Raw genomic sequence first — 19,552 nt, 5'->3', positions numbered from 1 at the left:
ACAGGCAAAAGAGTGAATAGAGGGTAAGCTTCATGGGCAGGGATTCTGCCATTTCTTCCTGATGTATCCCAAGTACCCAAAGAGATCCTGGAACATAGTAGGTACTCAACAAATCCTTATTGAATGAATGAAACACACTCTTCTAGCCCTTTGCACTCGCTTGCTTTTTTCTCGATTCCTTTATTCTACTCGGGATTTAATTTTTTAAATACCCCAGATTTTACAAAGCGCGGCAGTAGAATAAAAAACTGGAGTTTCTTTTCATACAAACTTATTTATTTGGATTTTTTAATATTTCAAATTATTGATACATTCAAAGAGTATCAAAAGAGCTGCTACCGATGCTAACCGTGTCGAGTCACACTCGACATCCGAGTGCAAAAGGATAGGATTTAGCTTTATATAACTTCAGACCAAGTCAGTGTGGGATTTAGTAACATGCCTTTACTTTGTGGATTGTAATAAAATGGACAGATTAAAATAATTTCTTTGCTTCAACAGTGACCTCGGGTTTTATTTATTCTAGCCAGCAGTCTGATGTGCTAAACAAAATGGTTTGAGTGTTTTCCCTTAAACTCATAAAGGGGATTTATGAATGCTATTTCCATTTAGAGTAGAAAGTTGATTGGGTAATTAATAACGTTTCCATTTCTGATCCTATCTCTTCCCCCTTGCAAATCTGACACTTACTTGTCTGGAACGTCTCCCTCTGCAGAGCTCCTGAAATATTTGGGGTGAATCCACATTTCCAGAATAAATGATGTGACAAATGATAAGGCCTAGTTTAACATAATGGTTGTTATTCTTTTGGCTCACACTGTAATAGTGTTTGTTCCCTTTTACCTTCTTATCCTCAATTCTACTAGAAGATTAGGCACGATGTGGAGGGGAATGGTACAGACATGAGGAGCACGGGCTCTGACATCAGGTGGGGGTCCAGAGTGCTTGTAGTTGTGTGAGCTTTGGCAAGTCAGTTCACTTTTCTGTGCCTCAGTTTGCAAAATCAGAAGAACAAAAGCTATCATCTGGAATTGGGGGAAATAAATTGGATAATGCACATACACATACATAGCTTAATATTGGCACACAGTAAGTGCTTTAAAAGAACTTGTTATACTTTATGATAGTAATGCTACTACTACTACTATTAATTTATCACACTGTTTCATGAACCTAAAAAGTAAAAGCCTAGAGAAGCAATCTGCAGACATCTTTACTAACTTGGAGTAATAAAGGATAGAGAGAGCATGAATAAAGTTGCATATCTGAATCATGACTTATTTTTAAAATGTCATTTATAAACATTAAAGTACACTTGGTAACTTATCTCAGGGAGGCTTTAGCTTAATCAGTGTACAAAAGACAGGAGATCTTTAACTATCCAAGTACTAGTAGTTAAACATTTATTATATGTCTACTAATAGACATCCAAATAAGTGTGTGCCCTGGGAGATGAGAGGGTAAATAAAACATGGCCCTGGTCTCAAGGAGCTCGCTGTGAAGGGGGACAGAGGGAAATACATTGATTTTCTGCAATAAGCGTTTTCTCAGGGACATAGCACAGGCATACAGTGTGAGTCAAGGTTTGTATTTTAATTATAAATCTGTGAGAACTTTTAGAATATTTAGTGTTTGATGCCTTTTTAAAAAAGTAAATCTTCTCTCTACTATTCTTCTCTGATGTGGTGCTTTCGCTAATTCTAGTGGGGAGGGGTGTGTCAGGGAAGACTTGTATCTTGTACAAATTCTGAATTGCTAAAGCATAGCTTGTGAGGTTTTACTAGTCTAGGAAAGGAAGAAATATCTTCCCATAGTTTTAACCATCATTTAACTATATTTGGATTACAGGTGGATACTAGTAATATACTTAATGCCACACCACAGTAAGTTGCAAGATAAAGACTGAAGCCTTGCCCTAACCGGTTTGGCTCAGTGTATAGAGCGTCGGCCTGTGGACTCAAGGGTCTCAGGTTCAATTCCGGTCAAGGGCATGTACCTTGGTTGCGGGCACATCCCCAGTAGGGAGTGTGCAGGAGGCAGCTGATCGATGTTTCTAATTCTCTATCCCTCTCCCTTCCTTCTTGTAAAAAAATCAATAAAATAATAAAAAAAATAAAAAAAGACTGAAGCCTTGTAAGTGTTAAAAAATGTTGATTCATTCTTTAGTAGCAAAACCAGCTACTGTTCATTGAGGACCTGCATGGTGCCAGATGCTATGCTTTATATAAAATTATTTTCTTTAATTCATATAACTGCCCTTTGTGGTAGGTATTTTTGTCTAATTTAACAGATGAAGAAACTAAGGCAAACTGAGATTAAAGTAATTTGCCCAAGGTTCCCACAGATGGGCTTCAAACTGAGGTCTCTTGGATTCTAAAACTCATTCTGTTTCAACACTTTGTGACTTCATTTTAATTTTGTTTTTTATTTCTTAATTTTAAATTTAGAAATAATTTAACTTATTAAATGTTGCAAAAACAGCAAAGAATTCCAATACTCTTTACCCAGCTTCCTCAAACCCTGCATAATTTTTAAAACCATGGAAATAACATTGATACAATGTTAACTAATCTACAGACCTTATTCAGACTTTGGCCGTTGTCCACTAATACTGTTTTCCAGAATAAGATCCAATCCAGGATCCCACATTGCATTTAGTTTTCATGTCTTAGTCTCCTCCAACGTGGGAGAGTTCATTAGTCTTTCAACCCATGGCGCCTGTGAAGAGTACTGGTCAGGAATTTTGGAGACTTCGGTTGTATCTTTAATGCATTTAATGTTGAGTTCAGAGGATTTTCCTTTGTGTCCCAATTATAAACTATTCCTTTCAAAGAACTTCTTTATGTCATTCCCAATTATTAGGACATTTTTGAATGAATGAGGGTGATGTGACGGTGGTTGGCCTTTGTGTAGCATGATAACTTTCTAGCCAGAGGGCCTTTGAGGGTCGTCTGGTGGTCCCCCACCCTGGCTTCTCAGATGGCAGCATCGTGGTCTGCATGTCTTAGCTCCTGGTCCTTTGTTCTTTCTACTTCATCATCCTACTGGCCTGAAAGGCCAATGAACAGCCATTCAAAATGTCTATTCACTTCACCACTGTTAGTTTTTTTATCATTGAAATTTTCATTAATCAATGACCCCATTGATATTGGTATAAAATTAACTTTGCTTTTCCTTTAAGGTAGACTATTGCATGTAGCTTGTAAAGGGAATTTGGCCTAGCCCATAGTGATTTCTTTGTGTAGCTATGCACCAAATCTCTTTTCAGCAGCCTAGGTAGCAAGGATTCCCTTAGTGCTTACCAGGGATGTTAATATACCAGATTTCTTTTAGTCGTCTTTGCTAAAAGAAAGCTCAGCTGCTTCCTGTGCTCTCTTGGATGATGCCATTTGGAAGTTGGTAAACAATGACTCCTTTTGAGGTCATTGACTTTTTTGGGAGGTGGAGTGGGGTGAGGAGTATATTGACTTCTGAGCTTTTAGGAAAGTTGATATTTTACTAACTCCTTACTATCTTAAGGGTAGGCTTTATGAAAGCTTATACACACACACACACACACACACACACACACACACACACACACACAGGTAATATGCAAATTAGCCAGGATGCCGTAACAGTCACGACCGGCTCAGGAGGAGGCTGCGTGCACAGATGGGCTCAGAGTGAAGACGCAACACACAGGGGGGCCCGCCCACAGCACAGCAGCCACTGGAGCCGGGGCTGGGCCTGGAGGGGAGACACAACACGGGGGGGGAGGGGGAGCCCACCCTCACTGGGAGACAGCGCGCCAGCAGTCCCGCCTCTGCGTGTGAGCTGCAGAGGAAACACCTTTTCTCATCGCTCATTGGCTAAGCTCCCTGTACGCCACTTGCAGTGTTCTTGGTAACTGGGGTAATAAGAATCCAAGAAGGTGATCTAGGGTTTTTCCACCACACACCTGGAGAAAAAACAAAGGTCCACTGCTGGAGGGGCTAAGCAATGTCATATCCTGCCCTAGCCGGTTTGGCTCAGTGGATAGAGCCTTGGCCTGCTGACCGCAGGGTCTGGGTTCGATTCTGATTAAGGGTATGTACCTAGGTGGCAGGCTCCTCCCTGGCTGTGGCCCAAGTCAGGGCTCATGCAGGAGACAACCAATCAAAGTGTCCCTCTCACATTGATGTTTCTCTCTGTCTTTCCCTCTCTCTTCCACACTCTCTAAAAATCAATGGAAAAAATATCCTCAGGTGAGGATAAAAAAAGAAAGAAAGAAATGTCATATCCTATGAAAGAGATCTTGAAAATGCCTAAAGAAAGTTGTCATTTTTTTGTGGTGAAGGGACTGGAGTCTGTGTTGATGAAAACACCTTGGTGGCTGCGGGGGGCCAGCAGTGGCAGCAGCAGCGGGGTGATGGAGGTGGCGCCTTCGCCTGATCAGCCAGTCGCTTCCCACAGAGGGAGGCCAGACTGCAGGGAGCGGGCCTAAGCCATCAGTAGGACATCCCCTGAGGGCTCCTGGACTGTGAGAGGGGTAGGCTGGGCTGAGGGACCCCCTCCTCCAGTGCATGAATTTCATGCACCGGGCCTCTAGTATATATATATATTTTTTCTCTCCTGTAAATAGGAAAGGTAAATAACATATCTTCATGAAGCTCCTCTCACACATGTATTGAGTGTTTTTCCTGTAATTAGATGGACTAAATTTCTTGGCCTCTCACTTTCATAGCTGTGTGTTTGTTTTTATGTATATTTTGCTTTTACCCAGTATTTTGCAAGTTTGCGGCCTCTTACCTTTTAATATATGAAAAATAAATGAAAGCAAGGTTTATGCTAATGTGGAAGAGTCTCATTTTACTCTTATTAGATGTTACATACATGTAATGCATACAGTGATTTTTGCAATAGATTGGTATCTTGGGGAAAGGACTTAGCTTATGCATTCTGTGAAGAAAGTGAAAATCCTAAGTTCAAAATGAAGATAAATATACCTTAAAAAGTCCCTTAAGTCACCCAGAAAATATGGCATGCATGACGAATGTGCACAGGCCCATGCAGTAATTCTTATGCCACTGCAGTTTGTGATCCACTTTTTGAAACAGGGTTTTTGAAAGAGATCTGGGTCATCAGACCACTTTGCTTTCATGAGAGTTTCTAGTGTGGAGAAAATCCAAGCCTGCCCTTGCTTGTGTGCAGGCTTTACACCATCCCATTGTGCTTTTAACACTAAGACTCCTTATCTTAACACTTGTTAATAGGTTTACTGTTTTGGAGGTGACTAAATGAGATAGTACATATGGGAGTCTCTAATGCAGCGCCCTGCAGGGCCACAGTAGAGTCTTCATTGGGCTGCTCCTGACCTAGCTGGATCCATTCCACTGTCACCTCTCTGAGCAGCTTTCCCTCTCTCAACCCCTTCTTATCTGACTTCAGATAAATTTTTGTGAATTAAGTCATGAATAGTCAAGTTACCACAAGATGATGTCAGATCATTTCAAGTAATGCCAGGCAGGGGGAGCCTCAGCACAGTAAATCCTTACTTTTAAACAAGTTCAAACACTTGCCTTTTATGTCATGGAATTTAGCTGTTGTACACAAACCTCTGATTTTTTTCCCATTCTCGTCTGGAAATGTGAGGCTTATGACTATGCAACTCCAAAACTAGTTACATAGGAAAATGACTCGAATCTTGCAGATGATTTTACTGGAATGAATAGTTCAGGATCTCTTGTGTTTGGTTAATAAAACGTCCATTTTACTTTTGTTATTCACAAGCATTATCTAATGGGTGACCCCTTATTTATTTCACAGTGGCCTATCTCCACAATTTTTATTCCCCTCTTATTCCTTAGTCTGATTTATTTTCTTCATATCTGTGTGTGTGTGTGTGTGTGTGTGTGTGTGTGTGTGTATCATTTGTTCCCCCAACTAACATGTGAACTCTCTTAAGTGGCTACAATTTTGTTTATTTTATTACTATATTCTCAGTGTCTGGAACAATGCCTGGCATGGTAGTTACTCAAAAAACTGTTGAATGAAGAATAAATAGAGTTTTCACTATTATTTAGACTCATACCCTTTGACTTAGTAAACAAATATAAGAATTATGTAAAAGTGTGACGTTTCTGAGTTTATTATGCTCTTTAGGAATTTCCCTGATAACTAAGTGAAGTAATAAGGACTGAAAACTTTGATCACTGCCCTTCTCTAGTGATTACATGTGTAATCTCTTTCATAATTTAGTTCAGTAATCTTCCTACAACTTACATTGTATGTACAATATTCGGTCAGGATGTACTGATGAGTAAAAAATGAGCAAACTAGGACTGTAGTAAAGGAAGTACTCTCATTTTACATTAGTGTGAAAGTTCTAGTACACACACACACACACACACGCACACACACACACACACACAATTCAGGGCATGCGTGTATCTCAAATATTGCCTTTGCTTCACAGGTGCTGTGAGGTGAGGCCCCTGGCTGAGGAACAGAGCAGCTAAACCCGTTTGTAGTGGACATTATCTTCAGGAAATACTGAAGGCTAAACTTTGAGAAAGCAGTCATTATAATTTTGAGCATTTTCTTCCCGGAGCAAAAACGGATGAATGAATGATTGAATAACTATTTAGAAAGCCATGTTTCTGATTGGTTATCAGGATTGTAGTTGCCAGGATGGAAGTGTGAATGACAGCTTGTGGCACGGGGCATGACGAGGTGTGAGACTGCTGAGGACTAGGATTGCTCTTCCCAGATTGGTTCCCAAACTAGAAGTAAGGTGTATTTTTCAGATTGATCCCTGCGGTCAGTGAGGTTTATCTGCCAAATCATTCCTTCATTCAGCAAATATTTATCCAGTGCCCACTGGCACCACACACTGTGCAGGTGATACAGGAGTGGCCGGGACAGACCATGTTCCCACTCTCTCAGGCTCTGTTCTAATCCAGTGACCTTTGGGGCCACAGGTATCTTAAGGAATGTGTGAAGGTGAAGGCCCTTTTCGATAAAGTCAAAGTCAATCAATCAGCCTCTTACACACACACACACACACACACACACACACACACACACAAGCATGCACGTACCCAGCTGTGCGTGGTGGGGGAGACCCACACTCACTGCATTTTGCCTCCTATTTCCTGAGGTTCAGAAGACTCGTAGTTCAAGTTTGCCAGGTGGAGGACCCTCTTCTTTTGCCCCCCAGCCTCTTTGCTGCTCTCACCTCCCCCTTAGCACCTTATGATGTCTTGGAAAAGACTTCCTGTACTTTTCTTTTCAGATTTGATCACACAATAGAGCAGTAAACCTCTGGGAAAAGAGTCCAAGGGGTGCTCAGCAGGCCTGAGCCAGCAGCCAACCTGTCCTGTGGCTTTGAGGAGGTCACTGCCGCTTCCTAAGTCTCTCTCTTTGCATCTGAGCAACGGAAGGGGGTGGATTTGAGTAACTGATTTGGGTGTAGGTTAAGTGGACATGGAAGGCAACAGAGCATCTGTGGGTACATTACAGTCTTGGTGCTCATTAGCTGGCTGATTTTGAGAAAATTACTTACTTTATCCAAGTCTTAATTCTCACTTGTGAAAGGGGAAAAACAGCATGTATGTCATGGGATAGGTGTGAGAATTAAACTGAAAATATATACACTGCCCAGGACAAAAATGCTAGCTGCTAGCAGCCTTACTATATCCAAATTGTCCCTCAGGGGAATGCAGTCAATCAATAAACTGTTTATTGAGGACCTGGCATAGACTACTTCTAGGATTATAATCCTGAGATGCTAACCCAGCTACCAGACAATGGTATAGGACAGTAGTGAAGGAATCCACTCTGTGTTAGGCCTGGTTGAATTGCCTGGCTCCCCACGCACTAGCTGGTGACCCTAAGCTCTTTGACCTTTATTCAGTTTTCATTTCTGAAAGGTGGGATAATGATATCCCAGAACTAAGTCACAATGAAGAGGCTGCTAGGGGATTGAAACAAGGCTGTGCGAGTAAAGCCTTTAGCACAGCGGCCGGCACAAAGAACACTCTTGATTAAATAAGGCTGGTTCAATATTGCCAGTATTAGTTATTGATTAGCTTCACCTAACCTCCCCCTCTGCATCCAGGGCTAGGTTGGGTCTAAGAAAGCTTCCTCCTGGAGTTCATTCAGACCCAGCTGTGTTTAGCCTCTCACTTGCCTGGGCTGAAGTAGTAAAATGAAGGCCCTTGATTGAAAGCGGGCCTTAGACGTTGCTTGGAGAATATTTACTGTTCCCGCGCATAACTGTGGTTACTACGGAATAGTTCACCTGGGTGAAAGATGGATGCTAATTCTTCTCTATGTGCTTTCTTTTAGTATCCCAACCCCATGGACAAAAATGTCATCTCGGTAAACACCGTGGAGGAAAAAAGAGGTAAGTTCTCCGAGTTTACCTCACTTCAGTGATGAGGTGACTGAGAGAAGAGAGCACTGAGCACTTATAGCAGTAGAAGGCTTGCCTACTATGCTCTTGCCACTTTCTCAGTTAATAATTCATTGATGACAATTATAACAGCTAACATTTTTGAGCACTTAATATGTGCCAGCCACATTTTCTTTTATTAACTCATTTAATCTTCAAAACAATGTATGGGGTAGGCATTATGGTTACTTCTATTTAATGAATGAAGGAACCAAGGTAGAGAGAGAAAAAACTTGTCCAAGTTTGCGTGATTATAACCTCTGACATATTCATTTATCATTTTAGAGATGGCAAATGGTTAATAGCATGTGTGTGAGATGTGACTGTAAAGTGATTCGATTATGGGGCCATAACTGTACTTACTATGTTTCAGTATTGACCAGAGCAAGGGATGATAAATTATGCTTGTGTGGCCTGTTGTTGTCAATAAAGTTTTATTGGTACTCAGCCATGCCTGTTTGTTTATATTTTATCTATGGCTGATTCCTGGTGACAACTCCAGAGTTGAATTTTTGCAATAGAGACTATAAGGTTCACAAAACCTAAAATATTTACCACCTGGTCCTTTACAGAAAATGTTTACTGACCCTGGACTAGAGTGTAAGAGTCTTTTCTCTGTCCCTCATATCTCCTGTGGAAGCATTTTCTCTCTTGGTATTTGAACTTGAGACCTGGGCACTGCAGGGAACTATAATGATGGGCACAATCCATGTCTAAACCTTTGGAGACACCCAGCCCCCGGTCTGACATGTTCCAGAGCCTTCCGAGTAAACGTATGAGATGCTACGTTGAGGCCTCTGTGCTCGGTGAACAGAAAACTACCTTTTGCTTGTGAGGTTATTTTCTGTACTTCCACAACTCTTATAAATATATTTAAAAAAACCACACACATTTTCTCAGGTACCTGCACTCAGTGTGGGAGGAACTTGTTATTTGACAAGTCCTGATTTTGTTACTATAACCTAACTTCTTGGAGGCTCAGTCTCTTCATCCGTTCAATGGGAAAATAATAAACCTTTTAGGTTGTTGTGAAGATCAAATGAGAGAACAATGTGCATATTCCAGAGTGGTATAGGAACATTAATTATAATTTCCACTATCGACCAGGGCATCTTTGCCTGTAGGAGTGGCTAATCCATTTCAGTATGTGTGTTGCACACATGGGATGAGATGGCAGGAGGAGTGCCAATCGGCAGAGAAGACAGACCAGTTTCTTACCCTGTCAGCAGCTTCCAGTCAGAAGCTGGTTTGCACCAGGTTCAGGGCTCCTGTGGCCAGAGCCATGAGCAACCTCAAAGGAGTGTGGCCTAGTCACAGGAATTCACAGCGCAAATGACAATGCTTCAAAGTTTATCTTTTTCTCTAACTTTTTCTGAACTCACATTTATTGAGTGGTTTCTTTTTTGTTTTGTGTTTTTTTATTTTTACATTCCTGGTGTTATTCTGGAAACTCCCTTCCAAAACAGTAGTTCCAGTCTTGGGGAGTCTGCTCCCTATGAGAAAGGTATGCCTAATATAATTAATTATTTTTACTTTCCTGGTGTTATTCTGGAAACTCCCTTCCAAAACAGTAGTTCCAGTCTTGGGGAGTCTGCTCCCCTATGAGAAAGGTATGCCTAATATAATTAATTATAAGTTTAAATTTTGTAGCCAGAAATCTGGGCTTGAAAACATGTTTGGTGCAGAAGATGGTCGAATCAGATTCTCCATTTTTTTTTGTTAAAACATTCTCTTTGTTGGAGTTGAGCAGGAGGCTCACTGGCCATTGTCATTCGAGTGTTGACATTGATAGTTCACAGCAGTGAACAATTTGTGACCTTTTATCCTTGATTTTAGAATGTGCACTTGTGAGTAGCTGTTTACACATATTCCTTGATCACAGATAAGTGTATTTGGAATGATTTGGCCCAGAAAAGTGGTCAGAGACCCTAAGTTTTGAGTTAAATGTGTGTTTTTTAGGAATTCTACAGATAGGAAATGGAGATCGACATTCAAAGTTTTATTGACCGTAGACAAGCGTACATTTCCTTAAATATCCTTTTGAGTGTAAAATTTTTCTATTTCTAGATGTGTCAACAGGGATCATCTATAGAAAGAGGATTGCAATCTGTCGGAATGTGGTTCCAGAAATTTTAAGGAAGGTAAATTCATTTCAAAATGTTAGCCGTTTTGGTGTAACATTGGGTAATTTTCTAGTCATGAAAAGAGCATTTTCTGATGGAAAGCAGCATTAGAACTTTCCCAGTTCTCCTGCCTCATAGCCCTTCAGAGAAAGAAAGGTCTGTTATATCCAGCCTCAGTTTTTACCTCCTTTTCATGAACCCCCGAGGGCCCGCTGCCTGGAGCCATTTTCAGTGCCCTAGAAACCATCCTGAGGTCAGGCATAAGAATTAATGCTGTGGTTTTTTTTTTTAAGATTTTTTTTTATTGGTTTCATAGAGAAAGGAAGGGAGAGGGAGGGAGAGAGAAACATCAACGTGAGAGCAAAACATTGATCGGCTGCCTGCTGCACGCTCCCTACAGGAGATGGAGACTGAAGCCTGGGCATGTGCCCCAACCTGGAATCTAACCGGCCACCTTTCAGTGCACGGGATGACACCCAAACAACCGAGCCACACCAGCCAGGGCCAACCTCAGTTCTGGCAGATGCCACTGGAGATAGTTGTTTTCCTGTCTGGTTCTGTGTCTCTCTCTTTTGTGGATGACTCTTAGTGGACATAGAGCTGGTCTGCACTTATTTTAAAGATACCTTGGACATTTGACATCAAGTGACCATCTTTCCTTATCTGTCCATGGATAGATGTGCCTCTTAAGTAACAATGGTCAGAGGTGAGCAGACGGTAGAGATTTTGTCAGATCTTTAGTAGGGGAGGTAAAAGCTTCCGTTTCTGTTTCACTCTCAGGGAGGACCCTTATTTCAGGGAGTAGAATGCTCTTGGTGCTCCCCGTAAGCCTTTTCCTGTATGTTTCTGTAAAGTGATGGTGTTGATGATGAAATCTTCATGATAGCACATTGTTTTCTTTCTTTGAAATCCTTCAGCACACTGGTGATTGTTGGGAAAAAAGGTAAGTGGAGATTTTAAATCACATTGCTCAAACTGTAGAGAAATTAGTGACCAGAGCCTTTTTAGCATCATTAGGAAATACGAGGAGAGCATCCTGATTCACAGTTTTACAAATTCTCAGATGGTTGTTTCAGCCTGGAAGTGATTCTGTGTGTGACGTGGAGCCCAGCTGGGCTCCTGCCCACGAGCTTGGAAATGACATTGCTGCGCCGTCTGTAGGAACAATGGTGGCTTCTATCACTTCTGTCACATTCTTTAGTGGGAAGAAAGGTGATATGACAGTGGAAATGAGCTTTCTTTTATTTTCCAGGGGGTAAAGTGTGTTGCAATTTGTACAGCAAAAATTCTTACTGGCTTTTCCACCAAGTGCGTGCCCTGCCTGCCTTTGACCTATATACATACTTTGAATCTATTATTTAAAAAGGCATTCAACTTTGTGTTGTATCTCAATTCTTAAATAATTTAAGGACACCTTTGACTTGTACAGTTCTGCCTTTGCAGTTTTCCATGTCTCCTCACCTAGGAAAGCATACATTTCTAGGTATAGACAGAGTTTAAAATGAAGAAAATATTTTACCTGATATTGTCCTGCACATGAGCCCATAGTGGGCCCAGTTAGAATGCGTCAATTTAAGAAGGCCATAACCAGCCCTAGAGGAGATGCGAAGGAGGCTGATAATTTGCTTAGTGCTTAGCAGTTAGGGAAATCAGGCCAAGGACTGAATGGCCTGCATAAATCCCGGGCCATTTGCACGTCCTCACCAGCACTTAGTAAGGTCATAGTATGTTTGATTATCAAGGACTTACAGCCACATATTAGGATCATTTCTCCTCTTAACTATCCAAGACTGAAAGCACTTCTGGGCGCAGTCTTTATGTAGCCTGCTCTTCCAAAATTGAGAAAGCTGTCCTCCCTCTGTTGGACAGGTGAGCATTTTAAAGATACCCGATATCCAGTTAGAAGAGGAATCCTGGCTCAATCCCCAGAAAAGAAGCATGGCTATCCAGAGTCATTGCCTTACGTGGACACAGTATGCATCCATGAAGGAAGAGTCTGTCTTCCGGGAAAGTATGGAAAATCCAAATTGGTAAGATCACCTCTGTGTGTGTTGCATGTGTGTGTGTATGTAGGTTGGGTGCAGGGATGCACAGATGAGCACATGTATTAAAAAGCTATAATGTATACTTGTAACTTATATGATCTTATTAATCAATGTCACCCCAATAAATTTAATAAAAAGCACCTATGATTTCATACTTATAACCTCTGTTTACTTCTCACATAAATTACACATTATTAATTTTTAATCACACAGGTAATTAATGAGTAGATTTCCTTATGGAGGGAAAACGATAGAGCTCATCTCCTTTCTGGCCATCCTGTTCAATCCTGGTGTCTTTTGCCTTCTCCAGAGGCAGTGAGTGTCATCACTGAGCTGAGTATTTTTCTAGACTTTTAAGAGATCCCTCAGGTACTCACCTGTGTACTCACAAAGCCTGCATAGTATGGTTTCATATATCTGCTTTTACATACATGCTTTCATTCTGTGTGAACCATTGTGCCCTTATTTTTTTTTTTGGTTAATAGAATGTTTCTAAACTTTATCCATAACATATAAATATATACATATATATATATATGCCATATTCCTTTGAACTGTTGAATCATCTTCCACCTTATGATTACACTATATTCTATTTAGCTTTTTCCTTTTTGACAGATGTTCTGGTGGTTTCCAGTTTTGTTTTTTTTAAATTCTAAATAGTACTGCAATATTGGTAAGGCTTATAATCCTCATAAATGCCATATGTGAATGTTTCTCTAAAGGAGAAATTTTAATTCTCAGGTTTATTGAGATATTATTTACATATAATAAAATTTATTCTTGCCCTAGCTGGTTTTGCTCAGTGGTTAGTGTGTTGGCCTCTGGACTGAAGGGTCATGGGGTTTGATTCCCAGGCAAGGGCACGCATCTCGGTTGCAAATTCGCTCCCTGGCCCCAGTCGGGGCATGTGTGGGAGGCAACCAATTGATGTTTCATATCTCTCTCTCTCTCTCTCTCTCTCTCTCTCTCTCTCTCTCTCTCTCTCTCTCTTTCTTTCTCTCTCTCCCCCCTTCTCCCTCCCTTCCACTCTGTCTGAAAATCAAAAGACTGCATGGGAGAGGGGAGGGGCACCTGGATAAAAAATAATTGAAGAATACCAGCAAGGAGGAGGTACTGCACGCCCTTTCCCTCTTCACCTTGGTGCCCATTGTCTTTGTCATGCTTTGGAAGTAATAGAAACGTACCAATGCAAATGAATACAGGGATCTCTCTATCCTTGAGCGGGCCTCACATGGGATAGGAACCAGGAACTAGAAAGCTAGCAGGAACTAAGGCAGCCTCTTAGTCTCTTGTCTTTGTATGCCTGGCTCAGTTGTCTAACAGTCTACAGCCTGCTTTACTCACACAGCCCACCTGGCTCCTCTAGACTTCTACAGGTTCTCATCCGATGCCACAGTAACTGGCGATCTTGGGTAGAATCCCACCTCTGAACTATAATTATATGCCTTTGCTCAATTTACTCCACTTCTCCAAGCCTCAGTTTCCTCATCAGTATGAAGGGGATTGCTGTGACCGTCAAATGAGAGTAGTCGATAAATGTTAATGTCTAGTATTACTACCTTTATTGTTGCTATTATCAGAATCTTAAAAATCCACAGGCCTCCCACCTTTAGCATATATTATCTTACTGCAGAAACAGCGTTTATAATTGTTCCCATTAGGCTGCAGGAAGGTGTTCCATGTTGTGACTGAGTTTCTTCAGCACACCCTCTCGGGGTTATCCTCAATCCAAGAGGCATGGGAGGGAGGAACCCTTCCATGTTAGGTCCAGCGTGAGATTTGAGCACTGGAGGGAAAGCATCCAGAGTTAATGCAAGCATTTGGCAGGGACCAAATCCCCTGTGTTCTGGTTTTCTTCCTGGTCCGTGCCGTGACTGTGGCTGCCGTAGACCCAGGGGCATCACACTTGGAGCTCTGAGGAGCTGCCTGTTTCCGGAGTCAGGGATGTTGGGCCAATGCACAGCTTTCCCTTGGACACTCGTCCCAAATCGGAGAGTAGAAAGAAAAAAAAAAGAAAAAAATTGACAGCCAGCTCTTGTAGGAATGTGCTTTATTTAATATGTGGAACAGGACAGAGGCATTTGCTTTTGCTAGTGGAGAATGGAGTACATTGCTTTAATTTCTCAGAAAGCAAAGTCGTGGTTTCTGCCCTCTGAAACCCTACATTCTGAGATAGGCTTATTCACTTCTTATGATTTTGGGTTTGCTTCCCTTCTTTAAAATGTATTTGTTAGTTTCTTAGTCTTTTGTTAGTTTTTATTGGACTATGTGGGAATATAATGGATATGCATTTGATCTGTCTTTAGTAATGGACATTTACCTTATCCAAGTAATGCAATTCTAAAAGATAATCATCTTATAAAAGCATTTTCTTGGGCGTTGCTCTTTCACCATAGCTGTTTGGGTTTTTGCGATAAGCAATAAGGTTTTTCTTATCTTGAAGCAAGGTTTAAGCTATCCCATCAGTGGAGACTCCTCTGTTTATGATGTTGTGGAGCTGGGGGTTTTGCTTTTGAGTAGCAGGACCATTCTTCCAGACTCAGCATAGAGCATTCTAATGCCAGTGTCTTCACCTTCCCATGTCTTTTAAGAGTTTCTGCTTATCCATTGATGCTTACAGATCCAGTTCCTGAGATTTCAAAGTGCTCAGCCTAGTAGAATATGTATTAATCACATCTGATATGTTGATTCAATTTTTATAAAATATCAAAGACATTTCTCCTGAAATACAGTGAAAGAAACAAGCCAAAGTCAAACTTTACTCACAGATTAAATGAATGGGATGAGCAACTGTTCTTAGTTCAACGAATTTCCCTTATAATTGAAGTTACTTGTATGAATAGTCTCCATTCTAACAAATAAGGTAGGTAACATTTAGAAATTTTTGTTTTTCAACTCCTGGATTAAAACATCCCAAGTTTCGAATTTTTATCTGGTGAATTACAAATAGTATAATGTGCATGTTTCAAGGGGCTAATATTGGGGCATTTTTCTTTGTGTATCTATTTTTTTCTTACTCTGAAGTCTTTTATTTGTTTCTGGGAGCAAATTGGACATTTTGTTAAGTTTCATGTGTTTAGCACTGGCCTTTTTAGTTGACTGCCAAACCTGCTCTCACTGCGATATGAAAACATTCTGGCTCTGTTAACTTTACTTCGGTATTATTTCTAATCTCTAATCCTGGTGATAAAGAGCTTGAGGGTATAATTATCTAATAGCCTGAATAAATATCACTGTATTTGTCCCAAAACATGACTCCCTGTGCTCACATTGACCTGGATTTCCAGGCCTTCTCCGTGTAAATATGACATCTGGGCAGGAGCCTTCTTTTTGGCTCAGTAAGACTGCTCTCCAAAAGATACTCGCTTGCCTTTTATGTTTGTGCTCACATGACAGGTCTCTGTTTTCCCATTCTGCTGTACCTGTACCTTCAGTGTATACCTAGCATGGTACTCAGCTCGTAGAGGAGGCTCCGTGGCCATTTGTTGAATGAATGACGAATGACCATCCACGCAAGGAGTTACAGATAGTGCTCTTCATGGGCTGAAGTGGGCACGAAGGGAGGGACCTGAAAAAGGATGGCACCAGTAGGAGGGGCAAGTGCAATTGGGAAAGTCCAATAGGATTTGGTAGGAAATTCGATGTAGAGGGAATCTGGAACCATTCATATGGAGACCTATTAATGGTGTTGCTGCTTGGATGCTGCCATGCCGTTTGGCTCTGGGCTAAAGGGATAAAGCTGGCCGAGCTCCCTCACAGTGATGTAAAGGTTTAATAAGATAATAAATGGAGATGTTCCTCACTTGGAGGGTATAAGGCACTAGATAAATGAAAGTTGTTGTTGGAACTAATGGTGAATATAAATGCTATGTTCAAAGTGGGGTGATTCCTTAAAGTACTAGCTTTGAAAAATGGAGTAAGCTGTTTTATTGCAAAGGATGGTGATGATTGAACTGGAAACAATGGTGTTCAGCCAAGAGAGCATTCTGTGCCATTTCCAAGTAAGAGCTTTTGAAATATTTTAGTGAATGCCTCTGGATTTATTTTTCATCCTCCTATCCTGCTTTTTTTTTTTTTTTGAGTTGTGTGTTAATGCAGGGCTCGGGGCGGGGTCGCGGGGGGGGAGGGTGGGAGGGTAAGCCTGGAGATAATTCTAGTCCTGGGGACTATGGCTGGCTCCTGGAAATCACTGTCTTAAAAACTCCTCCAGCCCTAGCTGGTTTGTCTTAGTAGATAGAGCATTGGCCTTCAACTAAAGGGTCCCAGGTTCGATTCCAGTCAAGGGCACATGCCCAGGTTGCGGGCTCGATCCCCAGTAGGGGCTGTGAAGGAGGCAGCCAATCAATGATTCTCTCTCATCATTGATGTTTCTATCTTTCTCTCCCTCTCTGAAATCAATAATAATATATATATATATATATCCATCCTCGAGTGAGGATAAAACAAAAAAAAAGTCCTCCAGGTAACTCTGATGAGCAGCTCAGTTTGAAGCCCCTGATCACCTGGCTGTACCCTGTGGGCACAGGGGTGAGCAAGCATCTAGCTGGCAGCCGTTTTGGAGCTCCCTTTTGTGCAACATTCCTGCCAATCTCATAAAGCGTGAGCAGTTGATAGTCTGACTCTCCAGCAAACAGTGAACACTTTTAGCAGAAACACCATGTTAGAAAGTAGCAAAACTCAGATGAGGGTCCTCTTGAATTTATGCAAGAGAGGAATAATCAGTGGAAGTAAGGGATGAAGAAGGGAGGCTTGAGTTGGATTCGTGTCAAAATGTGTTGTTTTCTTATGGAGCAGATGCCATTTTAACCTTCCTTCCTTCCTTTCCTCCTTCCCTCCCCTCCCCTCCCCTCCCCTCCCCTCCCCTTCCCTCCCCTCCCCTCCCCTCCCCTCCCCTCCCCTCCCCTCCCCTCCCCTCCCCTCCCCTCCCCTTCCTTACCCTTCCCTTTTTTTAAGTTTCTTGCATCTGTAGTAAATAAAAAGTTTCAGTATTAAAAAATATTTTAGTCCTGGTCGGTGTTGCTCAGTGGTTAGAGTGTCGGCCTGTGCACCAAAGGGTTGTGGGTTCAATTCCTGGTCAGGGCGCATGTCTGGGTTGGGGTTTTAATCCCCAGTTGGGGTGTGTGCAGGAGGCAACCAATCAATGTGTCTCTCTTGCATCAATGTTTCTTTCTCTCCCTCCCTCCCTTCCTTTCACTTTCTCTAAAAATCAGTGGAAAAAATATCCTTGGTGAGAATTAACAAAAAAAATTATAGTATTTTATTAAACAGGCAAGGATCTCATGCAGAACACCTTAGAGGTCATGAGACAATAAACAGAACCCGATGACAGTCTACTTAGTTTAAGGCTCTGCCTCCTCCATCTTTCTAAGCACGACTAGTATTAGTAGCTAAGCAAAGAGATGGAAAATAAAACTGACAAGCTGAGTTCAGTTTCCTGGTGTGCATTTATGGCTACATTTTGAGACATTTTCTGTGGTGGAGGTGGAGGCTGCTGCATTTAATATGCATCTGACCTCAAGAGGGTTGTAGGGGTAAGAGGAACTGAGGAGTGGTCATTCCTAGCTTGTTCTGTTTGATTCTCCCCTCTGCTCTGGGATGACTCAGCGGCCTCATATCTGAAGTTAGGAAAACCCTCCAGCCCTCACATATGTCAAGATTGAATGAATCTTGATCTAAGTATTCTTTATTATATTGAAACTAGAGGCCCAGTGCACGAAATTTGTGCACAGAGGAGAGGGGGGGGGGTTCCCTTAGCCCAGCCTGCACCCTCTCTAATTGAGGACCCCTTGGGGGATGTCCAACTGCCAGTTTAGGCCCCATCACACAGGGATCGGGCCTAAACTGGCAATTGGACATCCCTCTCACAATCTGGGGCCGCTGGCTCCTAACCGCTCACCTGCCTGCCTGCCTGATTGCCCCTAACCACTCTGCCTGCCTGCCTGCCTGATTTGCCCCTAACCACCTCTTCCTGCCTACCTGATCTGCCCCTAACTGCTCCCCTGCCAGCCTGATTGCCCCCAACTGCTCTCCCCTGCCAGCCTGATCGCCCCTAACTGCTTTTCCCTGCTGGCCTGATTGCCCCTAACCCCCTCCTGGCCTGATCTTGCCCCCCAACTGTCCTCCCTTGCCAGCCTGATCGCCCCTAACTGCCTTTGTCTTGGCCCCCACCACCATGGCTTTGGCCGGAAGGAAGTCAGATGTCTGGAAGATGGCCAGTTGACCCAGTATAATTACCATATTACCCTTTTATTAGTATAGATAGATTATATAGGATAGTATTGCTTAAATGGGGAGGGGGAAGCCTTTTTCAGCAGGAGGAGATGTTCTTTGCAGACAAAAATACATATTCCCTATATCTGGACTGATAGCCAGCCATATGCACTATACTGCCAAACTGGTTATTAAAAAATTGAACCGCTTTCTTACATCTTATACCAAACACCTATTGCCCTTAAAACCCCTCCTCAGCCCCCACCTTAGGTTCTGCCTTCGCAGTTCACCCAGATTAGGTTCTGATTGGTTGGTTTCTATGCCAGTCAGTGTCAAAAGCTTCACCTCCTAGGCAGCCATTGGCTCTTCTGGGAAATCCAGAACAGCCTCGCTGACAGCTGCCTTTCTCTCTACGCCTATCTCCGACCTGACCCCTGACCCGCAGCCTCCACAGCAGCTGCAGATCAGGCCCCACCTCTCTCTTTTTCCAGGCCTTGCCAGCAGCTGCAGCGGCTGCTGATCAGGCCCTGCTTCTCTCTCCAGGCCTCTCTCTGGGCCTGATCTGCAGCTGCCGTGGCAGCAGCTAGTTCGTTAGGCCTCTGGACCGGCCCTGGGCCAGAGGCTAATGACCTTGCCTTGCCCGCCTCACCCTGCTCATCCCCTGATGCCCCACCTGCCTGCCTGCCACCAGCCTTGCTGTGATAGGAGCCTGTGGGCTGCGGGGGAGGGACCAAGAGGTGCTCCATGCACTTCCT

The 19,552-nt window shown here is 42.5% G+C and overlaps 1 protein-coding gene across 2 annotated transcripts in view; it reads left to right on the top strand.

The window, feature by feature from the left end:
- Nucleotides 1–19,552, top strand: part of PRELID2 (PRELI domain containing 2) — a 67,102-nt gene that overhangs the window by 5,571 nt on the left and 41,979 nt on the right. For both annotated transcript variants that reach the window (XM_008140854.3, XM_054718013.1), the window contains exons 2-4: nt 8,311–8,368; nt 10,484–10,557; nt 12,409–12,569. In XM_008140854.3, the coding sequence (XP_008139076.1) occupies nt 8,311–8,368; nt 10,484–10,557; nt 12,409–12,569 (293 nt within the window). The remainder of the gene's footprint in view (nt 1–8,310; nt 8,369–10,483; nt 10,558–12,408; nt 12,570–19,552) is intronic.

The sequence above is a fragment of the Eptesicus fuscus genome, chromosome 6, assembly GCF_027574615.1.
Source record: "Eptesicus fuscus isolate TK198812 chromosome 6, DD_ASM_mEF_20220401, whole genome shotgun sequence".
NCBI classification, from domain to species: domain Eukaryota; kingdom Metazoa; phylum Chordata; class Mammalia; order Chiroptera; family Vespertilionidae; genus Eptesicus; species Eptesicus fuscus.
Note: the sequence above shows the minus strand (reverse complement) of the source record. Positions and strands in the feature narration are given on the sequence as shown.